This window comes from Artibeus jamaicensis, unplaced genomic scaffold, assembly GCF_021234435.1.
Source record: "Artibeus jamaicensis isolate MK-2021 breed Jamaican fruit bat unplaced genomic scaffold, CSHL_Jam_final contig_2259, whole genome shotgun sequence".
Taxonomy (NCBI): Eukaryota; Metazoa; Chordata; class Mammalia; order Chiroptera; family Phyllostomidae; genus Artibeus; species Artibeus jamaicensis.
This window is the reverse complement of record NW_026521468.1, coordinates 3,799,157-3,826,587: the sequence shown is the minus strand read 5'-3', so window position 1 is coordinate 3,826,587 and position 27,431 is coordinate 3,799,157. Positions and strand designations below refer to the sequence as shown.

The following is a 27,431-nucleotide window of genomic DNA, read 5'->3' as shown; positions in this document are numbered from 1 at the left end:
GCGGGCTGTCACCGAGTTCAGCAGGTGAAAGGACGCGACCCCGCAGGGCCAAAGCCATCGCTCGGGACTCGGGAGGCGCCGTCGCTTTTCTCCGCTTTCTCCGCTTTCTCCGCTTTCTCCAGGAGGCAGGCGCGCCGCTGAGCAGAAGCCTTGACCGGTAATGAGTCCCCGCGCCCCTTCACCCGGGTCCTCCAAAAGCCCGCCTTTCCGCCTCCCCGGTCCGCGCGCGCGTCCCCGACCCCGCAGGGGCGAAGGCGGGGTGCAGCCTGGTCGCTGCCCCGGGAGCGCCGTTCCCGATAGGGAGCCTGGGTCTGTGGACTCCCACTCAGGAGCAGCAGCTTCCCACGGATGGGCCGTGGCGGACGGGGAGCGGGGAGGTTTGCGGCGCCTGGGCAGCCGGGGAGGAAGGAGAGGCGCGCGGCCTGGCAGCCCAGATCCCCCAGCCCGAGCCCGTAAGATTCCCCCTCGGTCCGGGAGCCGGAAGTTGTTTAAAGGAAACGGCCACGTGGGGCCCCGAGGCTCCCCGGGGGACGGACGGGGTCGGGGTGCAGGTCACTGGGCGAGGCTGCGTTCCGTGGAACAAAAGCGAAAAAACAAATGTCATGACCTCTCCGGAGGCACTGGCGTTCCTCAAGGGGAAGACCCAGGCTCCTCGGAGTATTCCTGGTTCCAGTCTGTCGGGTCCAGTCTGTCTGTCCAGACTGGCTGTGTTCCTGGGCGCCCCTGGCTGCGCGCGCCATCCTCACACAGAACAGCTCCCACTGGGGGTCGGCCGGGCCCCCATCCAGGCCGCGACCCCAGTGGGTCGCGACGGCTCCGTGGGCTCTGGCCGCAGAGGCTGGGCCGCGGCGAGTGGTTCTGGTCCACTTTTGCACGTTGCTCTCCAGGAACCAGAAAGGAATCCTCGGGGACCAGAGTGGTGGGCAGGGGACGCCGGCCTGCGGGGCTTTTGCGTGGCTCCTGCGGGTTCACCCGCACGCAGCGCGGTCTCGGCGCGGAGTCTCCCGGAGGAAATAAGTGGGGCGGCTACTCGTTTGCTTGGTTTTGCCCCTCCGGAAACTAGAGAGGCGCCTGCCGTGGCGGGGAAAGAGAAGCTAGACTCGGTTTGACTCTGCGAGGAGAGGAGGAGGTGAGAGTTCCTGTGGCCAGAGGAGCGGGGAAGGCGGGGCGCGGCAGCCGCCACCCGCGTCGGAAAGGTTCTCTCCAAGGTCACAAGACCCCAGCTCTTTCGGTTAAATGAGAAAATGAGCGATCGCGAGGTTTAGTGCTCTCTTGCAAGTAGAAGACTGGAGTGTGAGGACCTGCTCCTGGCCTGGCTGTGAAAACCGACAGGTGTCAATGCCCATCACCAAACTAGTCAATTGCAATACGATTGTTGCAACAGGACGCTAAGTAAACAACCAGATTGTTGCAGCAGGACCCTGAGTAAACAACCATTGGTAGCACCGGTCCAGGCTAAGCCGCGTCCCAGGCCAGAGAGGCCGTTTCTGAAGACCAGGTGACTTGGAGGGTTCCTTTGCTAGGGCAACTCTAGGGATACTTTTTTTTTTTTTTTTTTGCTTTGCTTTTTTGCACCTGTAAGGAAGAGAGAGCGTGTTCTCTTATTTTGCTGATGTAATTTTCACTGGCCGTTAGACTGGCTTGCTGTCTTTCGTAATGAGAAGTGTGCATTTCAGATACAGGAGGGAAAGGGCAAGGTGGGGTGGTGGTGATTACCCGATGAACAACAGGGAGGCGCACAAGCCTCTGTAACACGAATCCTACGGTAAATTTACTTTCTAGGGAAAAAACTCAGTAATAGCAGGCTCATCGATTTACACTCCTAGCGGGTTATTGCGTTCATTGTATTTTAGTGAAGTACCTTTTCCTTATTTTTTTAAATTAATTAATTTAGGGAGGGGGAGGGAGGAAGGAAGAGGGAGAGAAATATCAATGTGTAGTTGCCTCTCCTGCGCCCCCTACTGGGGGCTTGCAACCCAGGCATTTGCCCGGACTGGGAATGGAACTGCAAGCCTCTTGCTTGTAGGGGCCGCCCCCCGGGCCCCCCCCCCCCGCCAATCCACTGAGTTACACCAGGCAGGTCTTGCTTGCTTTGCTTCTGACAAAAGAAATCTAATCTTATTTTTTGTTCCTCTCTATATTATAACCTTTTTTCCTCTGATTACTTTTAAGCTTTTCTCTTTATCACTAGCTTTGAGCAAATTAATTGTGATGCACTTGGTGTAGCATTCTTCCTGTGTCTTGTGCTTGTTGAATAACTTGGATCTTGATCTTGATTTTGCATAATTCGCATTAGGTGTGGAACTTTTCTGGCCATTATTTCTTCAGAAATGTTTTAGCTGTTTCAGGCGGGAGAGTAATCTAGTCCCTGCTTCTCTACTGTGACCGGAAGCAGGAGTGTCACGCATGTAGTTTTTGACAGTCCCAGTTCTATGAAAGGCAAGGAGAAATCCCGTGGCCCACACCCTCATCCACTTTTCCCGCTCTTGCCTCTTCGGCTTCTACTTTTGGCATTTGACTCCGTATTTCTAGCCATGTTTGTGCTCTCTCTAACACCCTCCCCGGCAGCGTTAGACATCGCCTGTTTCTGGAGATGCAGGAATCGGTGTTGCACACTTCCTTCCCTACACTCTCTCCCCCCACATCCTGACAGCACAATTATATCATCGTTCCTGAGCAGGACAGTACTCAGCGGTTATTGTTATTACATCTGTCATTTTATTTATAGTCGTGCCATACAATGCCTCATGGTAATATTTTATTTTCTGTACTACTTTTTCATCTGAGCTACTGTCTTATATTGTGTCTGTATTTGCATATCTTCCTACATCCTTATTACTGAGTTGTTCTCCAAGTCTCCACCTCCTCAGTTGGGCAGCTGGTTAAATTCCGTCAGTTGTGCAGTCTAAGGTGCCACTCACTGCAGCCTGTGACCACCTCCCTCCACCTTTGGCTGGTGATCCGCTAGGCCCGCCCCACAGCTTCCTCGCTGGGCTGTCTTCACGCTCATCCAGGGGATGTTGGCTCTTCTCTCGGGCTTCATCTCCTGATCCCTGCATCCAGGTATTGGAGGAAGGACACGTGGGGGGGCGGGGCATGACAGAGCGAGGACACTGTCCTGATAGTGTGACATCTTCTTGGTTCACAGTGAAGTCTCTCATGATAGAGGGTTTTTGATTCTGTGTGCAGTAGTTTAGTGGCTCCTTCCTCCTCCGCGGCCACAGACGGGCCAAGGATTGGCAGCTGCGGTGTTGTGTATCGTTCACATCTTTCAGTCTTGCAGTGTGGTCGGGAAGATGTAATACTTCCTGTTCTCTGCAGGGGCCTTGAGAGAGCTTGTCATTTAGAGAACCTGGCAGAAACGATGACTAAAATCAGCATGCAAATAGCCTCTCGCTCACCTCTGTGGTGGCGGTGGGCTCCTGGACGGCGCAGCTCCTCGACCTGCTGTGTACCATTCCTCCGAGACTGAATCTGGTCTCGAGTTCCGTGGAAATCAGTGAAGTGACCCACTTTGGCAGAGTGGCCTGGAACTCTCCGTTTCCCACTTCCCCTATTCTCGTCCTGTTCTGATGGTTCTGTCTTCCTGTTTTTCAGGAGAATATTTCAGGGCAAGACTAGGAAGAGTGCCGAGAAGATGAGTCTCAAGATTGATTCGGAAACAAACTTTGCTGAGTATGTTGTCAGTGTGGGAGGAGTCACCCTTGGGAATAGAAAAAGGAAGGAGATGGACCCTCAGCTGCAGAAGACACAGGACGAGGTCATCGCCCACGCAATCTGTGCCCTGCTGAATTCTGGTGGGGGAGTGGTCAGGATTCAGGCGAGCAAAGGCTACAATTACACAGTTCATGGCGTAGGATTGAACGAGCATCCGATTTTCAAAGGTTATTTAGATGAAATGCAAGAGAAAGACCTCCTTTTTATTTTTGTGAGATCTTGGAACGCCAAGGCCTCTGGCGTACGGCTTGCTACTCTGTGCTCCAACCTGTACTACAGACATAAAACATCGACCAATGTCATGACCTCTCAGGAGGCACTGGAGTTCCTCAAGGGGAGGACCCGGGCTCCTCGGAGTATTCCTGGTTCCAGTCTGTTGGGTCCAGCGGATGTTCAGGATGGCATACAAAACGAAAGTAACATAAAGGCCTCCGCGGCTGCTTTATTTGGCAGACCTCACCTTCAGTACCTGGAAGAGATCAAGTTCACGAAGTCCACCCATGTCGAATTTAAAATGTTCTCAGAGGGAGCGTCAGAATGCCTCAATGACAGTCTCCCCAGCTGTGTGTCTGCATTTGCAAATGCTGAAGGAGGATACATATTTTGGGGGGTGCATGAGGAGACCCTTCGAGTCCTCGGATGTGTAAAAGAAAGGATAAATGTTTCCACCCTGAAGGACTCCATTGACAGCTGTATCAGGAAGTTACCGGTCCATCATTTCTGTAGCCAGAAGCACGAGATAAAATATAAAGTCAAATTCCTTGAAGTATACTATCAGGGGGCCCTGCATGGATACGTCTGTGCGGTCAAGGTGGAGCCATTCTGCTGTGCGGTGTTTGCCAAGCAGCCTAGTTCCTGGCAGGTGAAGGACGACTGTGTCACACAGCTGACCATAAAGGAATGGGTTGCTTGGATGACAGAAGCCGACCCAGGTCAGGGAGCAGAATCCGCAATCACTGTAATGTTGCTGGGGCTGGGGGGTAGCGGGGAGGAAAGGGAGGTATCGTTCCAGAATCCTGGGCAAGAGAGGAGCTTGCTGAGTTGCAGCTGTCTGACTCATTAATTCCCGGAGGTGCCGTGCCTGGCACGGCCCTTCTTTCCCTCCACCCACCTTAAATCCCGGGTGTTCAGCAGATGCCCCAGGCCAGCCGGCCCACTGGAGGCTGGTACAACGGGGCTGTTAGACTTAATAATTCCTATCTTCACATCCTTTCTTGTGTTCATATGCAACGTTTAACTATTCAGAAAATTCCTTTTCACTTCCCCCTGACTTCCCATTTTGTATGGTTCTCTGGATTAAATATTCTCCCTTTTTAAAAAATATTTTATTAATTTATTTTTAGAGAGAAGGGAAGGGAAGGAGAAAGAGGGAGTGAAACATCAATGTGTGGTTGCCTCTCGTGCGCCCTCTGTTGGGCACCTGGCCTGCAACCCAGGCATGTGCCCTGACTGGGAATTGAACTGGTGACCCTTTGGTTCATAGGCCGGTACTCAATCCACTGAGCCCCACCAGCTGGGGCAATATTCTCCCTTTCTTATTACCCCACTTCCATTTTTGAGCTAAAAGATGACCGAGCCATGGCTGTCTCTCTCCCTTCCCACTCTCCCTTTCCAGAGCCAACCTGTCATGTTCACCATGACCCATAGGCAAAAGAATCAAGTTGTTGACTCACACCCACTTTGGGAAAGGAAAGCCTGAGAGAAATTAGACAAAAGAAAATCAGTGGTTCCTTCTTCAAAAATTTAGATAAACAAAGTTCATTTCAGAACCAGCTCAGGAGCGTACCTTCTAATCCTGTTTTTTCAATATGAGCATTCTACCGATGTAAAAATAGTTTGTTTCAATAGAATAAAATGGAAACTTAAAGGCTAAAAACTTGCCCCACACCAGTTTCTCGCCCCGCCCCCTGGGGGACATCAGCAGGCTTTTGTGCGCTGACCCGGGATGTCAATCAAATCTCTGCAAGCCAACACTTGGGTTCTAAGACTAAGTGAGAGACTTTGCAACACAGCTCAGCTCTCAGGAGCAGGGTCTGCTTTTCGCACATTGAACCCTTCATTCTTGTTTCCTAAGATCTTTCCAGGTTTTCTGAGATGCTCTTGGCGCTGAGTCTGTCATCCACGACACCCCGTGGCAGAGCCGTGTGCACTCACAAGAATTTGGAATGTTTGGAAAAACAGCAAAAGAGTTATTTCCCAGGTAATTCATTATCGATGGTTGCTTTGGAAACAGGTTGGGTGCTCATCCCTATGGGGGAAGAAAGTAGAATTGGACTCCTGTTTCATGCTATAGAAAGAAATCAATTCCAGAAGGTTTTAGGATATAAATATCAGAAAAGAACCTCTTACATTTTTATTAGAAAATGTACACAAATAATTGTGTGTTGTTTAGGATTTCCTAAACCAGACACACATGGATTAAACTTAAAGACTGATAAATTTCACTATATTAAAATGAAGAACTGCTGCTCCTCAAAAGAGTGAAAAGATTTAACTACAGCCTTGAAAGATATTTACAATCCATGAAGCTAACGAAGGTTTGGTATCAAGAATATATAAAGAACTTATATAAATTTTTAAAAGAACAAACAACCCAGTAGAAAAAATGGGCAATAGTTATAAAGATGACTTTCTCAGAAAAGGAAACACATATATCCCCAATAAAGACATGAAGAGACACTAACCCACAGCAGGTGTTGCAGAGGCTGTGGGAAATGAGGTCTTTTTTACATCTTGGCTGGGGATTTAAGTTGGCCTAATCCCTTTGGAAAACAAATCAGACATTACCTTGTATAATTGGTTATTTGCATACTTGTCCATTCAGCAATTCCTTCTAGTTTCCAAAGTAAAATATGGAATCAGGCGTCAGGAAATGGTTATAATTGGAGGTATGCCAATATCCCCTAGTGCTCATAAGTTCTCTATTTGTAACAGCCCCCAAAAGGAAACAACCCAATTACCTATTGTCACAATAATACATAAATACATTGTAGCATATTCACATAATAGAACATTATTCGGCTGTGAGAAATGAGAATGAACCACCACAGCTCCGGCGCAAGCACAGGGCTACATCTTAGTAATGTGTATGGACGTCTTGTCCTAAGTTAACTCACAGATTTACCCAATTCTTTTATTGGTCATATAGTATTTCATAGTGCTCTTCAACATGGATGTTACTCAGTTTTTGCGGTTCTTGTTGTGAAATATAGAAAGTACCTAGAACCATGATGTAACTTAATGAGCAATTATACATTGAAACTTGTGTGACCACCACCCAGGTCAAAAATCTGCTTGACAAACACCCCTACTCTCGCTTCTTTAAACTTGTAAACTTAGGGGAATAGTTGACAAGTTGCAACTCCAAACATACCAGAATGCACTTTTCCAAATAACATTATCATGGCCTGTCTCTTTGGGAAGCCTAGAGTTATTTCGTTCCACACAAAAAAGAGAAAAGGATAATATGAGGTTATTTTGGTGGCAATTTCATAAAATTGATAAATTAATTTTGAAAGAATTGTCATTTTTTACAACAGTGAATTTTCTCATAGTTGAACATGGAATGTTTGGCCATTTATTCAAGTCTTACCATATTTTATGAAATTTAAGAAAACAACATTGTATTATTATTTTATTTACCACTCAAATATTGTTTGTTAAGCTATAGGATATATCTTAAGTTAAGAGATATTAAAGTACACTTATCATCAGTGAAATATGGTATATAATTTAACAGTTTCAGAGTTTTATCCACATTGTTACCATACATGTTACATTTTATTTCTATAATGAGATTTTAAGTGATCATTTTTTTTACTGTGAATTGCTGGCCGGTAGGAAAGCTCATAGTTTGAAGTTATGCCACTTCCAAACATTTTCCTCAATGCTTTTATTAATGCAAAAGCAAAGGTAATTTTGAACTAACTTTTCCTATGTTTATACACATTATTTCCTTTATGCGTTTCAGTTTATTGGCCCACAATATCCCAGAATGATGTTAAATCAAAACAGTAATAGGAGGCACCCTTACCTAAGTCCGCTTTTCTAGAAAATAACTCTCGTATTTTTCTGAGCCCAGGCAAACTTTACTGGTGTGTCCATTGCTGGCTGGACAGCTTGGGGCGCCACAGAAGTCCTGGGCTGAGCACTCCCGAAATCTGACTCTTACTCCTACAGACTTCTATTTCTTCTTTGTGGTCTGCCCCTTGTTCTGTATTAGGTATTCTTTTCAGTTGGTAAAGTTATCTTTACCAGTTGAAGAGTCCATCCTCCATCCAGCCCAGCACAGAAATCTGGATTCATTCCTGTCTCTTCCCTCTATGTGGAATTAAAAATTCAAATTTAGTGTGTATTGTATTTTTTTCTAAGGAGAGGGCTCGTAGTTTCGGTTAGATTCCAAATTTGGGCTTGTGACCCCAAAAGGTGAACATTGTGTGTGTGTGTGTGTGTGTGTGTGTATGAAAAGCCGGGCTGGTTTTTTAAAAACCCTTTTAAGAATTAATTTTGAAAAATTACAAGTGTAAAATGGGCTTTTTTTTAAATTTATTTTTTAAATTGATTATGTTGTTACAGTTGTTCTATTCCCCCCTTCATTCCCCTCCACCCTGCCCCCCCATCCCCACCATTACCCCCCTTTAGTTTATGTCCATGTGTCTCAAGTCCTTTAGGTTCTATATTTCCCATGCTATTCTCGCCCCCCCCCCATCTATTTTCTATCTACTGTCTATGCTACTTATTTTCTGTACCTTCTCCCCCCATCTCCCTCCTCCCACTCCCCTGTTGCTAACCCTCCTTGAGATCTTCATTTCTATGTTTCCACTCCTGATCTAGCTGTTCTTTTAGTTTGCTTTCGTTTTAGGTGTGGTTGTTAATAACTGTGAGCTTGTTGTTCTTTCACTGTTCATGTTTCTTTAACTTCTTTTTCTTAGATAAGTCCCTTTAACATTTCATATAATAAGGGCTTGGTGATGATGAACTCCTTGAATTTGATCTTATCTGAGAAGCACCTTATCTGTCCTTCCATTCTAAATGAAAGTTTTGCTGGGTAGAGCAATCTTGGTTGTAGGTCTTTAGATTTCATGACTTGGAATATTTCTTTCCAGCCCCTTCTTGCCTGTAAGGTCTCTTTTGAGAAATCTGCTGACAGTCTGATGGGGACTCCTTTGTAGGTGATTGTCCCCTTAGCTCTTGCTGCTTCTAGGATTCTCTCCTTCATTTTAATTTTGGCTAATGTAATTATGATATGCCTTGGTGTGTTTCTTCTTGAGTCCAACTTTTTTGGTACTCTCTGAGCTTCTTGGATTTCTTGGAAGTCTATTTCTTTTGCCAGATTGGGGAAATTTTCTTTTATTATTTGTTCAAATAATTTTTCCACTGGTGGTTGTGTCTTTCCCCCTTCTGGTACTCCTATAATTCGGATATTGGAGTGTTTAAAGATGTCCTGGAGGTTCCTAAGACTCTCCTCATTTCTTTGAATTCTTTTTTTTTTTTTTTTTTTTTACTTTTAAAATGTTGTTTATTTAAATTTATTTATTTTTTTAATTAAATTTATTTATTTTTTGAATTGATTATGCTGTTACAGTTGTTCTATTCCCCCCTCCATTTCCCTCCACCCTGCCCCCCAACCCCACCATTACCCCCCTTTAGTTTATGTCCATGTGTCTCAAGTCCTTTAGGTTCTATATTTCCCAAACTATTCTCGCCCCCCCATCTATTTTCTATCTACTGTCTATGCTACCTGTTTTCTGTACCTTCTCCCCCCATCTCCTCCTCCCATTCCCCTGTTGCTAACCCTCCTTGAGATCTTCATTTCTATGTTTCCACTCCTGCTCTAGCTGTCCTTTTAGTTTGCTTTCGTTTTAGGTGTGGTTGTTAATAACTGTGGGTTTGTTGTCCTTTCACTGTTCATGTTTCTTTATCTTCTTTTTCTTAGATAAGTCCCTTTAACATTTCATATAATAAGGGCTTGGTGATGATGAACTCCTTGAATTTGATCTTATCTGAGAAGCACCTTATCTGTCCTTCCGTTCTAAATGAAAGTTTTGCTGGGTAGAGCAATCTTGGTTGTAGGTTTTTAGATTTCATGACTTGGAATATTTCTTTCCAGCCCCTTCTTGCCTGTAAGGTCTCTTTTGAGAAATCTGCTGACAGCCTGATGGGGACTCCTTTGTAGGTGATTGTCCCCTTAGCTCTTGCTGCTTCCAGGATTCTTTCCTTCATTTTAATTTTGGCTAATGTAATTATAATATGCCTTGGTGTGTTTCTTCTTGAGTCCAACTTTTTTGGTACTCTCTGGGCTTCTTGGATTTCTTGGAAGTCTATTTCCTTTGCCAGATTGGGGAAATTTTCTTTTATTATTTGTTCAAATAGTTTTTCCACTGGTGGTTGTGTCTTTCCCCCTTCTGGTACCCCTATAATTCGGATATTGGAGCGTTTAAAGATGTCCTGGAGGTTCCTAAGACTCTCCTCATTTCTTTGAATTCTTGCTCCTTGACTCTTTTCTGCTTGTCCATTATTTGCTTTCTTCTGGACCATTGCATTGATTTGAGTCCCAGTTTCCTTTTCATCTCTATGGGATTCCTGTGGAATTCCATTCATTTCCCTTAATTTAGCCTCCATATGTTTCTCTAATTTGTGGCTGTAATCCACCAAATCTGTGAGAAAGGTGATGACCAGTGTTTTAAACTGTGCGTCTGAGAGTTTTGCTATTTCTTCGTCATTTAGATTTATCTCTGGGGCTTTGAGTTCTGCCTGCGACATTTTTGGTCTGTTCTGGCCCTTTAAGTGGGACAAGCGGCGCCTTGGAGTCCCAGGTCGCTGGGTTGTGACGCTGTATGTGGGGGCGTGGTCAGAGCGGAAAATGGCGCGGCGCCGCCGCCGCAGCTGCCGCCGCTGCTGCCGCCGCCGGGCTGGTCCAACCGCTCACTCCCTCACTCGCGCGCAACCAGGCAACCACAGTCAACTCGTTGCCACCGCCTCCCCACTGTGTCGCTCCCCCGGTGGGCTGCTCGGCGGCTCACCAGGTCCAATCCTGGGTTTGGAACCCGCGTGACTGGATTCGCGCGCCGGATTCCGCGCCGGTCCGACCGAGCCCTCCTTTGTAAGTCCTCACCGGACACTGGTTTCGCCCCTTACCGGTCAGGCTGAAGAATTTGTTGTTAGCGGACTTCCGAAAAGTTCAGTTTTCCGTGTTCTGGTTGTGTTTTGTGATGCTAATATTTAGTTGTCCCTAAACTTGGTTGTGTGAGGAGGCAGGCACATCCAGCTAAACCTCCATCTTGGCGGAAGTCCTCTTTGAATTCTTGCTCCTTGGCTCTTTTCTGTTTGGCCATTATTTGCTTTCTTCTGGTCCACTCCATTGATTTGAGTCCCAGTTCCCTTTTCATCTCTATGGGTTTCCTGTGGAATTCCATTAATTTCCCTTAGTTTAGCCTTCATATGTTTCTCTAATTTGTGGCTATAATCCACCAGATCTGTTAGGATCCTGATGACCAGTGTTTTAAACTGTGCGTCTGAGAGTTTTGCTATTTCTTCGTCGCTTAGATTTATCTCTGGGGCTTTGAGGTCTTCCTGCGACATTTTTGGTCTGTTCTGGCCCTTTAAGCGGGAGAAGCGGCGCCTTGGACTCCCAGGTCACTGGGTTGTGACGCTGTATGTGGGGGTGTGGTCAGAGCGGGGAGATGGCGGCGCCCTTTACTGCCGCAAGCCATGGGGACCGCTGGGCCCGGTCCAAGCGCCCACTCCCTCGCCTGTCCGCTCGCCCATAGATAGGCAACCGCAGTCAACACGCAGCACCGCCTCCCCACTGCCTCCTCAGCAGTCACTCACCCGGTGGGTTGCTCGGTCACTCACTAGGTCCAATCCTGGGTTTGGAACCCCTGCGTCTGGATTCGCGCGTCTGGATTCCGCGCCTGGGTCCGTCTGACCGGAGTCCTGTGCAACTCCTCACGAGACGCCGGTTTCGCCCCTTACCCGTCGGGCTGAAGAATTTGTTGTTAACGGACTTCCGAAAAGTTCAATTTTCCATGTTCTGGTTGTGTTTTCTGATGCTAATATTTAGTTGTCCCTAAACTTGGTTGTGTGAGAAGGCACGGCACATTCACCTATACCTCCATCTTGGCGGAAGTCCTAAAATGGGCTTTTATTCATAAACAGATGAAAGGTTTTTAAAACGTGTAGATTTGCATGCCGCCACTACAGTCAAGAGACAGAACAATTCCATCCCCCCAAGCGGCTCTGTCCTGCTGCCTCTTTGGGGCCATTGATCTCTTCCCCGTGCCTACAGCCTGCCTTTCACAGAGCACCGTGTGGGTGAGGTCATAGGCATGCAACCTCTGCCATGGCGTCCACACTACCACAGGGACAGCGTGTCTCGTGATGATTCCACACACGAGTGTGTTGTGAAATGGTCACCGCAGTAAGGCTAGTTCACACATCCATCACTTTGTGCCAGTGTGTGCGGAGAGCAGTTGAGGTCTCTCTCAGCAACTCACAGTCATACTCCAATGCAGTATTGCTAAGCGCAGTCAGCACCGCTGGGCGTGAACCCCGCACGGTAATGCCTGCCTCCCCACCTCCGCTTTTTGCCTCTCACATTAGACATCAGTCACACAAACTGCCCGCAGGTGCCTGAATGTGCCTTGCTGTTTCTCTGCTCCGCACCTTCTTCATGTCCTGGTTACAGTCTCTCTATTTTCCCATCCTTCTGGCTAACTCCCAGTCTAACTCTGGAAGAGTGTTCCCTTCTCCATAGAGACCTTCATGCTGTCTTCTAAGCGGCGCCTCTCCTTGGTGTTCACATAATGCTTTGTGCACTTCTTTCCCATTCATTCACCACTTGCGTCGTAATTATTGTCTGTCTCTGTGCCCGTCATGTATCGGCTCCATTGGCCCAGAATCATTTTATCTTGTTGTTGCTAATGCAAAACCTGGTACTAACACACGGGAGATGCAGAGGTGAATTGAATCTGCTACATATAATGATGACTCCTAGCGTGTTGGTGAGTTCTCTAACTGAGTCCAATTCTTCCCCTGTCTAGTATCCTCAGACAGCATTTTGTACAGACCACAGAGCCTCTACAAGGAACTGTTCATGGAACATAAAGGACTCAGAAACCTAATAAATAAGCAAATGCGTAATATCCCCCAAGGAACATTGATTTTCTCCCGAAGCTGGGCCGTGGATGTGGGTCTGCCAGAGGAGCAGGGTGTCATCTGCGATGCTCTTCTCCTTTCCCAGCACGAAAACCCGGTCCTCATCACCGTCTTCAGAGACTACAGCGAGTGCTTGAAGAATTATTGTCTAAGAGTCGCTCGTGCCTTGAAGCTGAAGCTGGTGAACATGGGTGGCTACACTGAAAACTTGTGCATCATTCCCTCTACCTTCGTGCTGAATCCTGACACAACATCAAAAGACCTTGGTAGTTCTAAGTTGCAAAAATACCCTGAGTCCTATAAACTGAGGACCACGCAGCAAATGGAAGCTCTGTTACAGTCCCTTGTGATTGTTTTGCGTGGGTTCAGATCTCTCTTAAGCGAAGAGCTGGGCTCTGAGGTTTTGAACCTGCTCACAGATAAACAGTATGAGTTGCTTTCAAAGAACCTTCGCAAGACCAGAGAGCTGTTTGTGCATGGCTTACCTGGGTCAGGGAAGACCATCCTGGCTCTTAAGATCATAGAAAAGATCTGTAATGTGTTTCACTGTCAACCAAGTAACATTCTTTACATCTGTGAGAACAAGCCCCTGCAAGAGTTTGTGAGGTATGACTACATTCACTTTCTTTTCTTAATGTACGTTTGACTGCTATGGCTTTAAATTTACATTAAGGTTCATATTATATTTATTATGTCCAAAGGAAATTAAGGCTAGAATTGACTTCCTTTGTTTTATTGGGGAAACTTAACTGTGTTTCTTACATTTTCAGCCAAAAAAGAATCTGTCAGGCAATGACCCGAAAAACCTTCATGAAAAACAGCTCGGATGTTGAAAGGATTAAACACATCATCATCGACGAAGCTCAGAATTTCCGCCGTGAAAATGGGGACTGGTATATGAAGGCAAAAACCATCCTTCAGAAAGAAAAGGAGTGCCATGGAATTCTCTGGATCTTTCTGGACTACTTTCAGACTAGCCACCTGGAGCACAGTGGCCTCCCTCATCTCCAAAACCAGTATCCAAGAGAAGAGCTCACTAGAGTGGTCCGCAATGCAGATCCGATAGCCAACTACCTACAGGAAATAATGCAGAAGGTCAAAGAAAATCCGCCACCTAACATCCCCACTGGGTCCTTGGATATGCTCCAAGAAGCTGAATGGGCTCAGGGTGTTCCGGGCAACTTGGAGGTGATGGAATACCCAGACTTGGAGCAGATGGTGCTTGGTATCACAGAGAAATGCCAGTGTCTCTTGAAGCAAGGTTATTCCTGCAAGGATATCGCTGTGCTGTGCAGCACCACAAGTGATGCAGAGAGGTATAAATCTGAACTTCAAAGAGCAATGAGGAAGAGAAAGAGTTCTGAGTCCAATGAGGAATCTGATTTAATACGGCTCAGAAATGCGTCCGATGTCATGGGCAATCACATCGTGTTGGACAGTGTCCGTCGATTTTCGGGCCTGGAAAGAAACATCGTGTTCGGGATCAATCTGCAGTCAGCAGAGCCAGCTGTTTTCCACAATCTTCTGCTCTGTCTGGCTTCCAGGGCCAGGAAACACCTGTATATTCTGAAGAGTTCCAACTCACAGGAAGATCCTCATCTGAGAAAGCATTACGTAACCCTCACCTCTGGTCCCGTGAAACTTTGATCTGAACATTTAATCGTCAACTCTGTAATGACCCACTCACTGCAAGCCACTCACCTTTTCCAGGTGCTGGGGGGGTGGGGGATAGATTAGCAAACCAGACAGATTAAGATTTCTTCTTTTCGGCAAAGGCAAATCACAGAGAGCAAGCCAACACAAGTACAAGAAATTTCCGGAAATAATAGGGACACCACAGTAGACGTTGGAGGGACCTGAGATGCAGAGGCTGTGTGTGTGTGTGTGTGTGTGTGTGTGTGTAGGCAGGAGGGGAGACAGAAGGAAGGATTGGTTGTTTAGATGGTCAGAGAAGTGAGGGGAGGAGTCATGAGAAGACCTTGGAGCGGTAAGTGCCAGGCAGACTCGTATCTTTTCATTACTTTTAACAAACCCACAGCGTAGGGATGCTTGCGTATGACGCACGGGGAGACCATGAAGGGTGAACAGAGCAGTGTGCCTGGGCTTCCGTTGGCAAGGCATGGTTGGGGCATGCTTGAAAATATACACAAATTATAATTTTTCATACTACCACATCACATTGCTTTATCAGCTCTCTTTTAATGCTGTTAGTATTTTTGATCACAGTTTTAAAAAACATATGTTTGCTTTTCAGTTATTTGAAATCTCAGCTCTTTAGCTCTGCTTCAGTATTGTTCTCGGGGAGACTCTTAGGTTACTACTCACAGGTAAGATTGCCACCGTGGCCCAGGCAGATAGATGTATTGTGTTTTTAAATTCGTTTCAAAACAAAAGGGTACCAAAGAGAATGAATGTACTGACCTCAAAGGTTACACTTTGTTTTTCATTTTTAATTTAAGAACCAGTGAAATGATACGTAAATCTAGGCTCTCTGCTCTGCTGAGTCTTCGGGATTTCAGCTCCTCTCTCCAAGGGCAGATTCCTTGTGTGCCACAGGTCTCTCGGAAGTTCTCACAATATTTGAAGCCAAACAACTCTTTCTTTCCTGAGAAGCTTAAACTAAAAAATTCAGAGTTCATTCTCAATTAAATACAGACCCCACTATTTCCCCCACACCGAGATACTGAAATCCCACTCTAAGAAGTATGAACTTGAAGCAAGAATCGGATATTTCTGGCAATGGGTTAAACTATTAAGAACGTTGAAAATTTTGAGACATGTCTATGACAAAGCATGGAATTAATTTTTTGTGAAATGTATTGTAGTTAACTTGGAAAAAAATTGCAAATCACTTAGGATAGTATACAGAAATATTTTTTTAAATAAAATGATCAGTATAAAAATGGCAATTCTCAATCAAGAGCTGGACAAGTTCAGTTTATAGACTCTTTACCAACACCTAAAAGAATAAACAAAATTAGTAAAACTACAGCCAAAACTTTACCAGCAAGAGAGAGGCAAAGAACAGAGATCAACCTCATGCCATAAACATCTGTAAGTGTGTATGGACATAAAAACCAGAATTAAAAAGATTTCTATAAAGGCATGAAATGCCCCACATGCCCAAAGTAGTACTGAGTGCCCAGGGTACATGAGAAGAAAGAAAACCAGAATTCTCGCTAATATCCATTTCAAGAGTGCCATCCGGGACACCAAAAGGCAGCTCAGGAAATCGCCAAGACATCTTCAAGCATAGCCGCTCCCAGTTGTTCCTGAGGACTCTGTAGAGACAGGAAGTAAGCTTTAGGGTTTCCTGTGAATTCAACGGAGAAGTCAAAGCACATGGGGATGAAATCCAGCTCCTAGTGCAGTGGAGTTAGAGAAACTCATAGGCAATGATCAACAGGGCACACCAGCTAACAGTGAGGCCTCAGGTGACAGAGCAGAGCAGGCTGCAGATGGGAGGCGCCCCCGAGGCCTCCTAGTATACGCTGGAGAGGAAGACTATCTGGTTCTACTTCAGGGAGAATGTTGTCAAGAAGAGTCTTTTCGCACCTTCTTAAAATACATGGGAAAACCATACCGAGCTGCTCTTACTAAACATTAGAAAGATTAATGGAGGAGAATTAGGCAGAACGACTATATATAGGGAGGAAATGGACTAGGAGAACACAGGATGAGCCAGAGGAAGACCCCATGCTGAAAGGAAATGTAACTCAAGGGACAGAAGTAGACTCCTTGCCAAGTGTCTCCAGCTACAGAAGAACTTGAGAAATCTGTAATTCCATAAAACAGAAGTTGAAAGACAAAATGACAAGGCAGCCAAAAGAGGTGCAGAGGGGTGTTGCTGAGAAAACAGGCTGTGAGAATGATTCTCGAGTTACAGGAAGCCTTGAGATAATCACTGAAATGGAGAGAAATAAGACAAGTATTAAGGTAGTATAAAGAAAACATATCTAGAGTACAGGGATTTACCAAGAGTGGATATGAAGTAGAGAACTCAATAAGTAGAACAGTAAAAATACCCTGAAATGTGACGTGGGAAGTGTTTCGAAAATAAATCCTCAGAGTGAGACAATTCTTAACAATCCTGGCAGAAACATTTTATTATTAGTTAGTGCAGCTTACAAATAATCACTGTGAATGATCAATGAATCAATGAATGATCATTGTGGCTACTGACTTCTCTGGAACGATACGCAACACAAGAAGACCATGGTTACACTGTATTTCTGTTTTCATTCACTTGCTTTTCAGTCCAATTTGACCATCTTTACCTTGTAGCTGAGGTGCTTAAACTACTTGATGATTTTTTTAACACTTTACTTTGAAATATTTAGAGACTCATGGGAAGTGGCAAAGGCAGTACTGAGTAGTGTAGAAAGGTCCCTGCATCTTTCACCCGCTTTCTAGATCATTTATTTTTCTTGTGATATTTGCTGTGTTTGGGGCTTCATTTACCCTGTTACTTTTTCTATTTTTCTATTTCTTCTTCATTCCTTTTGTTCTCCTTTTTTTGCATCCTTTGACTTAATTGTGCATTTTTTAACAATTACATTTTGGTTTTTTATTGGCTTCTTAGTTATAACTTTTTCGATTGTTGTTTTAGTTGTAGCCATAGGGTTCACGGTGTGTGTCTTTCAACTTATCGCAGTCCAGCTTCAGTGGATGCTACACCACGTTATGCATCGTGTAAGAACTTTGCAATGGCATGCTTCCATTTTTTCTTTCCAAGCCTTTGTGCTGTTGTCGAGATACATTTTACTTCTGTATCTGTTATAAAACCCATAATATGTTCATATTAGTTTTACTTTAAGCAGCTACTCATCTTCTAAAGACACTTAAATACTATGAAAAAAAAGTTTTTTATTTTTATCAGCGCAGTACCATTTCTGGTGGTTTTATTCCTTTGTATGAATCTAGATTTCCATCTGGCATGATTTCCCTTCTGCTTCAAGAAGTGTCTTTAACATTTCTAATACTGCAGGTGTGCTGAGGATGAATTCATTCAGGTTTTGTATCTATAAAAATCTTTCTCTCACCTTTGTTTTTGAAACAGCTTTGCTGGTTGTAGGTCTAGGTTGATAGTTTCATTTTTCAGTGAGTTAAATATGTTGCCCCGATGTCTTCTATCTTGTGTCATTTCCAGTGACAAATCTGCCGTTCTCATCTTTTGTTCCTCTGCACATAATATCATCTTTCTCTGACAGCTGTTCAGATTTTCTCTTTATTATTGACTTAAGAAAAATTATTTTTAAGAAAAATAATTATAATGGTCTTTGGCAATTAAGAAAAATTCTTGTGGTTGAGGATTTTGAGAGCTCTGTGCATAGCTGTGGGCTGGTAGTTTCTCCTCTTTGGGTTTGGAGGCTTCTTGGAACCTGGTCTTCTCTCCCCAGTCAAAGTATCATTCAAAGCTGAGGGCAAAATAAATACATTTTCAGACTTGCAACAACTTGGGATTTCCTTTTAATCATTCATAGCCCATCCCTGAAAGTATTACTGAATAACGTACTTTGGTAAGAAAAAAACGAATGGAGAAGAAAGTTGTGGTTTCAAGAAAGAAGGTCAAACAAATAAGTCAGTAAAATATAAGGTGAACCTAGATGTATTATTTGTTAATTGCCAAAGAGTCCAATTGCCTTCCCATATGCAAACTACCTTTAGTTAGAGGATATAATGAAAGAAAAAGTCTGATAGTAATTCCAACAAAAGAGATAAAGTAATTCAGAATAACTGTAACAAGAAAGATACAAGCTCTTTATGAATAAAACCATAAAGTGAAACTGAAGAACACAAAAGGGAATTTGAATAGATACAAGAACAGTGTGCTTTTGGATGAGAAGACTCAGAATCATAAATATATCCATTTTCACTGAGTTAAAGATTCATTGAATCTTTAAAATTCAATGTCATCCAATAAAAATGCAACAGATCTTTCCCCAAGGCATCCAAATGATTTTAAAGTTCATTGAAAAATATAAAGCAAGAATATCCAGGAAAAAAATCTAAAAATGGAAAAACCTGAGACTAATCAGCATTACCACATGTTAAAACATGAAGCTACAATAATTAATGTAGTTATGTTGTGTGGTGGGAATTGAGCAGGCTAGAATGTTTAAAAGTGAATTCAAATATGTGTGAGAAGGTAGCATGTGTTGAAGGTGCACTCAAAGTCATGAGGGAAACATGGGTTATTTGCTAAATGATGCTAAATGATCTGGGTACCTAGCTGCAAAAAAAAATTAGGCTTGAGCCATAAATCACCACTGACACCAAAATAAATTCCAGGTGGATTCAACACTTGAATGTAAAAATATGGAATTATGGAAGTACATGGAACAAAAATAGGCCATTTTTATAGTCTTGGTATATGGAAAGCCTAAGTGTGGCCCACAATCATAAACCACGAAAGAAAATATTGACTATTTGAAACAGTTACCTTCGTAGCAAAAACAGTATGAAGACAGGTCAAGAAACAAACAGAACACTGGAAAAATATTTGCAACAAAAATCATAGACTAATAGTTTACTCCCTATTTTTAAAGGACTTTCTAAAAATCGAAGAGAAAAATGTTAAGATCCCAAAAGAAAAATGGACAAAGGATGCAAATAGGCAGAAGAACCCAGAAAAGGAATTTAAAATCGTCCTTTAACCATGATACAGCAGTATTGATTAAAAATTATAGCAACAGCCCTGGCTGGTGTGGCTCAGTGGACTGAGTGCTGGCCTGCGAACCAAAAGGTCGCTGGTTCAATTCCCAGTCAGGGCACACACCTGTGTTGTGGGCCAGGTCCCCAGTTGGAGGCATGCGAGAGGTAACCAATCGATGTATCTCAGACATCGATGTGTTTCTCTCTGTCTCATTCTCTCTCCCTTCCCTTCTCTCTAAAAATAAATGAAATCTTTTTCAAAAAGTTACAACAACAAAACACTCTTTTCCATGTATTAGGTTGACAAAATCACTAAGTTCCAACGGAATGATTTTACTGTTTGGCAGGGGAAAAGCACTGGTATACATTGTTATAAAGCAGTTACAACTTCTAGCAAGAACAATCTGGCAGTAGCTACCAAAATTTTAAATGCACGTATTCCTTTAGCTAGCAATTCTTTTAGGAATCCATTCTCCAGGTGCTCAAACATGTGCAATGACTTCTGTGGAGTTCTGTGAACTTCACCTTATTTTTAATAGCATAGACTGCAAAACAGTCAGTGTCTGCCTCAATGGGTTGAATGGACTCATATCAACAAACTGCAATACTGTGAAGTGTTGACCTGCCAGCATCCTTGAGACGTGTCACGTGGTGAACAAAGCGATGTTCTAAAAGTGGTCCTTTGACTTACACGTCTGATACCGAGATGTGTGTGTTAAATATCTTGGCAAGTGCACAAAAAAAAGGGGTGATAGTTCTCAGCTCTACAGAAGGGCACCTGAATGTGAGGGAACGCAGGTGAGAAAAGACAGCTTTTGCTTTTTATGGGTTTGGGATTTGGTGCTATATCCTAATTTTGGGTGTTTACTGATGTGAGTTTGCCGTGCATGTGTTTTGACTTGCTGATGCTATGGTTTTATGAATTACTTTCTGAGTTTTCTACCAACCTGTGCCCTGGGTTAAGCCCCTCGCTACTGTAATGAACAGTGATGCATGGTGAGTGAATGAGGAGGGGTGCAGTATAAACAATACAAAAAGTAAAAAAACTTATGTATACTGAATCTTTGCTATGTAGGATTTATGAGTGCTATCATGTTTTCATATTTGCTTCAAACTTTTTTTAAAAAATAAAAGAACTGAAATAGATTACGGAAATTGGAACTCATTTTTCCTCTTTCCTAATTCCTCTCCCCCTTTCTGCAGCAGCAAAAACCACCGTGGCGGTGGTGGGTAGAGTTCCAGACTACCTGATAGTGGTTACACACCCATGCACACGCCTGGTGGCAGCTGTTTATCAGAAAGCAGTACAGAATGAAGTGAAGGTGGAGGGTAAGGCACTGGGAAATCATTTGTGGCATTTAGTTTCTATGGCAACAATAGCGATTATAAAGATTTGTGGAGTAAACTCCCTTTCTGGTAGCTCCGGGAAGTATAAACAGTGGGGGGAAAAAGAGAGATTGTGGACAAAACTGTGCAGCTGAGAGGACCCATGGAAAGTCTGGCTGGCCGTTCAGGAGGGGCCCCTCAACCCCCCCAGTGTCAGGGCAGCCGTGGCCGAGCACCACGGTTGTCAGGGTTGCTGAGTTCAGAACTCGACAACCACAGCAGATTTTCTGCACGAAGAGAAAGGAGCTGGTGTGGAAGGAATGACACCCTGAGACACAAAATAAGGATGTTTGGGTAGGTGCTGAGAACGCTGGACCCCCAAACACCTCCAGGGAGGTAGGCACACCATGCCTTCGGTTGCACTTGGGCCAGGCACCTCACCACCTGATGTTGATGTTCCTCACGACTCAACCCCAAACCCACCCCACAGTAGGAGTTAGATCCCAACACGGCCCAAGGGGGACATCCTGTCAGGGAGGGGACGTCCTGTCCTGGAGGCGACGGCCTGTAGGGGAGAGTTTCAGCACCTCATCAGTGTTTACCGGCAGAGCCCGGGCAGCAACCGTGGCAGTGCACTGAAGACGGTCCACGATGGAGGGCGGACTCCAGGGCCTGACCCGCTTCAAATCCCGGGCACTCAGCTGGGATTGAACGTGTCGATGCTGGGGCCTGTGCATGCCATGTTAGGTTTGGCTCACTGATGCCTGGACTCAGCAGGGGTCAATAGTTAATGAGTTGGAGATGCCTTTACTTTCTTGGCATTTGCTAGGGCCTCGGCACTGAGAATGTGGCCTGTGGACCAGCAGCATTAGCACCGCTGGAAGCTCCTTAAAAATGCAGACTGCCAGGCTCCACCCCAGACCTTCTGAATCAAAATGGCGGCACGATCTCCATGGGATTCGTATGCACATAACATTGCACAGTTTGAGAAGCACCGTTTTACAGAAGGGGCTCGAAGGTTCTCAGAAACGGAGCTGCTATGGGCAACATGCTTCAACACCACCGCCTGCCCATCATCCAACCGCCAGACAGAAAGTGGCCCATGACTCCAAAGAATATTCCTGGGCAACCCTTTCTCCTTTGAATGGTTTTTCTCCCCCTCGTAGCGGTCTGCGTTGTCAGTGTGGACATTCTTAGCTTCGCCAATGATGACACGTTCCTCGCCTCAAAGTTGCTTTTTCGTGAAGGTTTCCTGGGCTACTACCTGGAAGATGTCCTACTTGCTGTTAAAAACGTAAAGCACAGCCCTGGCTGGTGTGGCCCAGTGGACTGAGTGCCCGCCTGCGAACCAAAGGGTCACCTGTTTGATTGCCAGTCAGGGCACAGGCCTGGGTTGCAGGTCAGGTCCCCAGTAGGGGGTGCACTAGAGGCAACCACACGTTGATGTTTCGGTCCCTCTCTTTCTCCCTCCCTTCCTCTCTCTCTAAAAATAAAGTTTTTTAATCTTTTTAAAAAACTGTAAGGCACAAGTGCAGGTTTTTCGAATATAATAAAGAAAGCAGATTCGACTATCAAACTGCCACACACGTAGACACTGCAACAGCACTCATGTCCCACTGCCATCAGGACCAGGCCACACACTGCGCCAATTTGTCCAGAGGTTCTTTGTCACAAAGGTAAATACCCTCACGCGACTGTCTCCCAGGGAAACACACTGCTGAGCGTCTCCCTAATTTCAGGTAGGTGGCAAACACTGTCTGCTCTCACCAAGGTCCTTTAAAAACAGCTGACATTGTTACCTGGGGACGCTCAGGCTTCAGAGCTCAGTTGTCCGCATAAGAACACACTAGGCAAAAAAAACCCCAAAACACCAAAAAGTTAATATAGAAACTGCAACAAAGCTTCACTTTCTGGGTGTTACGACACAACACTCTCCTTTAGATTTTTCCAACCGAACTGAAGCAGGGAGCAGGCTGCGTTTGACCCACGGTCTGTATTTTGTCAAAGTGCTTGTGGAGAGAGAACTGGGAGGCTGTTCTGAGAAACTGGGCAAGTGTCACAGATGACGCCTTGACTTCCTAGCATGGGGTCACTAGGCCCACTTACAAAAGCACCATGCCCCTTGGGACAGACAGAGACAGAGAGAGAGCGATGGCATTTCTTGATGGGTTCACTCTGAGCCCTTCACAGGGCCAGGGACTCAGGGCTCCCTGCAGAGCGGTTCTGGAGGGCCTGGAACCTGATGTGTCTGAGAGGAGAGGACTGGAACATTCAGAACACTGCTCAGAGAAGACAACAGCCATTCTTAGATGCGTTGGTTCAGTCAATATTAGGAAGCTCTTGTACCAGGTTCTGGGCTTGGTGCTGGTCACATACATGTAACGCGGTTTCTGGTTTTAAGGAGCTCATCACCGACTGGCATACTCAGAGACAAGAAGACAATTGTGATTCTGTGACGTGAAAGGAAAGAATAATGCAGGGGCCTTGGGCACCGAGGAGACGCCCAGCTGAGGCCAGTGGAGGTTAAATGAGGGGAAGCCTGAACCGGGTGGTATTATTTACTTTTATTTCTAGATAGGTTCAACCTCACTGAAAGGGTAAGTATGTGGGTGAATATTAATGCGCGTTGCTGTATAAAACAAAAAGGACTTAGAGATCAAAAGTATATTTATTAAATTATTAAGTAAATAACAACAAGAGCAAAGAAAAAGGCAGAAAGCGGCAATGTATGTAAATTCCTAGCATACTTGGGGAAGTGGTAAAAGTAATAACCCAGGTGAGCGTGCGGGAGACCAAACATGCGTGTCATCACTTCTATTATAGCCTTTGTACGGCGGCAGAAGAATGAACTCGCATGCGAATGAGGGAATGGCGCATTTATGAAGATTTGACTAATCCAGAAGGAGGAGGGAGAGTGGAACATAAAATGCACAGGCCAACTATAAAACAAATAGCAAAGGATACATGCGCGAGCATACACCCAAACACCTCAGGAATCACACCAGATGGAAATGGGCTACATGCCCCAGTTAAAAGGCTGAGACGGACACCAGCCCTGGCTGGTGTGTCTCCGTGGGTGTGGCAGCATCACTGGTTCGATTCCCAGTCGGGGCACGTGCCTGGGTTGCGGGCCAGCTCCCCCATTATGGGCAAGCAAAAGGCAACTAACTGATGTTTCCTTTGCTTTTTCTCCCTTCCTTCACCTTCTCTCTATAAATAAATAAATGAAATCTTAAAAAACTCAAATATATTCCATCTAAAGGGAATGCACATGAAATATATGGACACAAAAAAATGAAAGAAAAGTTATAAAGACACACTATGTAAATATTAACGCCCCCAAAATGAATCCTATGCAACTACAGTAATAACAGATTGACCCCCACCCCCACCCCAGGACTCACCCAAACATTTGTACTGATTGTACAGGCCCTGCTTCAGACGCCCTTGAACTCCGCTCTGGCTCCTGGTGCCCTGCTCAGCGCTCTCTGGCCCAGGCAGGGGCGACTTCTGGCCCAGCCACAGTCGAGTGTACACCCCCGCTCTCCCCCCGCCCCCGCAGACCCCACAGTCTGTAGTTTCCATGTAAGTTGCTATTCCATCTCCAGCTAAAAGGCCGGGTTTCCCCCGCGGGAGAGGAAAGCTCTGGAAGCGCAGAGCTGGTGCGGGATGCGCTCTCTTCCTCCCACTCCCCTCGCGCCCGCGAGAAGCTGAGGCCGTGTGGAGCCTCCAGTCTTGGAGACGCGGAGCGGTCCCCATATTCCCTGCGCCCAAGAGACACCCTGCCCGGGGTCCCCCGCGGGTGGAGGGGCGTCTCCCTGAGTCGGAGAGGACAGACATCCCTGGTTACCTCTGGGTGCCTAGCATTGCTTTTACTTTTCTTCTTCGTTTTTTTGTTTTTGTTTTTGTTTTTGTTTTTTTTAGTAGTTGAGCAAAAGGAGTCAAGAGTATCAGAAATTAAACGAGTTCAGAGTTTCGCAGGGCCCCGCGCTCTGGGGGCGCAGCCGGGAGAGGACCCCAGACCTTTCCCGCTTGGACCACCGGGCTCGCGGGCTGCGGGGTCCGGCGGGGTGCGGTCCGGCGTCCATCGCCTCCCCAGGAGGAGGCCAGCCCTCCCCGAAATGAGGGAAGGGAGAATCCGCCACTGCTCTTTGGCTGCTGTGGCTCTAATTTCCACGACACGCCCGGAGAGGACAGGATTCGAACTGAGACTCCACCCACGGTGGGGCCTGCCTGGGTGAACCCGGGAGGCAGACGGACCTTGGGGCTTGAATCAGGAGAAAAGGAAACTGGGTCTTGGGCTCTTTCTGCTCCTCCTCCCTCCCTCCCTTAGCCTGTCCCCTCCCCGCTTAGCTCGCCCTCTCCTTGTCCTCTCCCCCTTTTCCTTCCTCTCCTTTTCCCAGCTGTAGGCCTTTGGCTCAACTCGCTCCTTCTTCTCTGGCCTAAGGCAGGGCCCGAGCGGTTGGTTGCAGATGCACCAGCTTCGTCGCACTGGGGCCCCTCTTGGACTCCCTCCCCCAGATCTGCCTCATTCATTGGGGTTGCTCTTTTTTAAATTAAATTTAATTTTATTTATTTAAATTTAGAGGGGAAGGGAAAGAGACAGGGAGAGAAACATCAATGTATGGGCCGCCCCGTTGTACCTGGTGGCGGAGAAGGGAAGGGCTGAAGCGGCTGGTCGTCTAGGGGCACCCTCGCCAGCCCAGCTCCCTCTTCTCCTTCCTGTTGTGCGCTCCTTGGCCAGCCCCCCAGGAGTGCTGCAGAGATGCCGTTTCCTACATTTCATCCTGCCCCCAAACAGGCCGCCCCTCAAATTACTTACACAAAGGCCAAGCAAGCCAACGTGGTGACCATTTTATTGGGGCATTTGCAAGAATGAGCCTTTCTTCTTTCCCAGCCTTGATCCCCTAGTATATCCACACCCCAGTCTTTCAAGGGCAAGCTCGCAGCATTTTACCACTGACCGTGATACCCGGTGGGAGCTTCTGCACAACCTTTACCCAGGAAGAGGAAGTTCCCTAGTTTGCTGTGTGTTTGTATCTTGAATGCACATCAGATAGCATTAAGTGTTTTCTACCTTCATGGAGACCATTATATCATTTTTCTCCTTTAATCTGTGGATGTGCTGAGTTACAATTCGTTGATTGTCACACGTTAAACCGAACCTTGCATTCTTAGGATGAAACTACGAATTCATCTTAACACACCAGTGCACCCCAACGGTACAGCACCGAGCCCACCTGCCGAGCAGTCCCTGCTTTTACCACGCACCCATCACCGAGAGTCAGCTGGCCTTTAGAGATTGAAGCCAGAACCTGCTGAGGGACTATGGTTAGCCTCAGCTGGGAGACAGCACCTACCAGGCTGGGGTTCCTCTTCCCCACAGGACACAGGGGATGGCAGAATGGGCCAGTCCAAGGACCAAGGGGTGGAAGTGGGACTCACCCTTCTCATGAGCACATCTAATGACCCATTTAAGGAACTTTTGCTACCAGCCCCTGTCACTTTGGGCCAAACATGTATTTCTTATAAATCACAACATAATGCTGGTTATGAAGGGGAAATTGGTTTCCTGCTTCATGGAAGACCAAAAAGAACCATTTGAGAAGCCTAGGGGATTCCCTGAGGGCCCATCTTAGTAGTCCCTTGCCCAAATGAATTGGCTGATGGAAAAATATATCATTTCTCTAAAAACAGGACCATCAAGAAGCCCTGGTTAAGAACACCTCCAGAATGTTCAACACAGCACTCCTGCTCATATCCCTCTGGCCAGAATTTGGTCATTATGGCCACAGCTGGCTTCAAGGGAGGCCAGAAAATAGCATTTTAAAATCTCAGGTTATCAGCTCTGGCTGGTGTAGCTCAGTGGATTGAGCACGGGCCTGCGAACCAGACAATCGTGGTTCGATTCCCAGTCAGGTCACATGCCTGGGTTGCAGACCAGTTCCCTGCAGGCCAATTCCCAGCAGGGGGACTCATGAAAGGCAACCATACATTGATGTTTCTCTCGCTCTCTCCTTCCCTTCCTTCCCTTCCCCTCTAAAGATAAATAAATAAAATATTTTTTAAAAATCTCAGGTTATCCCCTGCTTCCCTAAAATGTCTGTTACTATAGAAAAAGGAAAGAATAAATATTGAGAGGCCATTAGCATTCTCTGCCAGGGGTAGCTTAGAAGAAAGCAACAAATCAAAGCAATATGTATTTCACTTGGCCCAGGACTGAACACAAATTGGAGATAGAAGACAGGAGAGGGGTTTATGGGCAAAATTACACGGGCAAGCAATTTCTCTATGTACTACTCTTGGTTCCATCTTCGTTAGTTCCCTACCACGAGCCTTAATAAAGTTTCATACAAATATTCTCTCCCCTCTCATTTCCCTCTCCTGTACTCTCCAATTTAACAGTATCATGTTTTTAATGCTAATCTTTATACTTTAAATATACTTAATTTTCTACAAATAGATTTACCAGTTTAAAATGGTCATTTTTTTTCTATATAAGAAAATAGTAATAGGCAGTCAGCAAATATAATGGAAGAAAAAAATAAAACACCTAGAGCCCTGGCTGGTGTAGCTCA

General features: G+C 45.6%; 1 protein-coding gene across 5 annotated transcripts; it reads left to right on the top strand.

Annotated features, from left to right (window-relative positions):
- The first annotated feature begins 7 nt into the window (after positions 1-7).
- SLFN5 (schlafen family member 5) lies at positions 8-20,667 on the top strand. Of its 5 annotated transcripts, none has more exons than XM_037167262.2 (5): positions 8-157; positions 3,598-4,649; positions 5,792-5,917; positions 12,759-13,479; positions 13,644-20,667. In XM_037167262.2, the coding sequence occupies exons 2-5, from the start codon at positions 3,638-3,640 to the stop codon at positions 14,518-14,520; spliced, it is 2,736 nt and encodes a 911-aa protein (XP_037023157.2). In that variant the 5' UTR covers positions 8-157; positions 3,598-3,637; the 3' UTR covers positions 14,521-20,667. The 5 variants fall into 5 exon arrangements, with proteins under 5 accessions (XP_037023157.2, XP_037023160.2, XP_053515770.1 ...); XM_053659795.1 differs by lacking the exon at positions 8-157 and adding an exon at positions 1,072-1,129; XM_037167264.2 differs by lacking the exon at positions 8-157 and adding an exon at positions 1,478-1,498.
- The last annotated feature ends 6,764 nt before the right edge of the window (positions 20,668-27,431 follow it).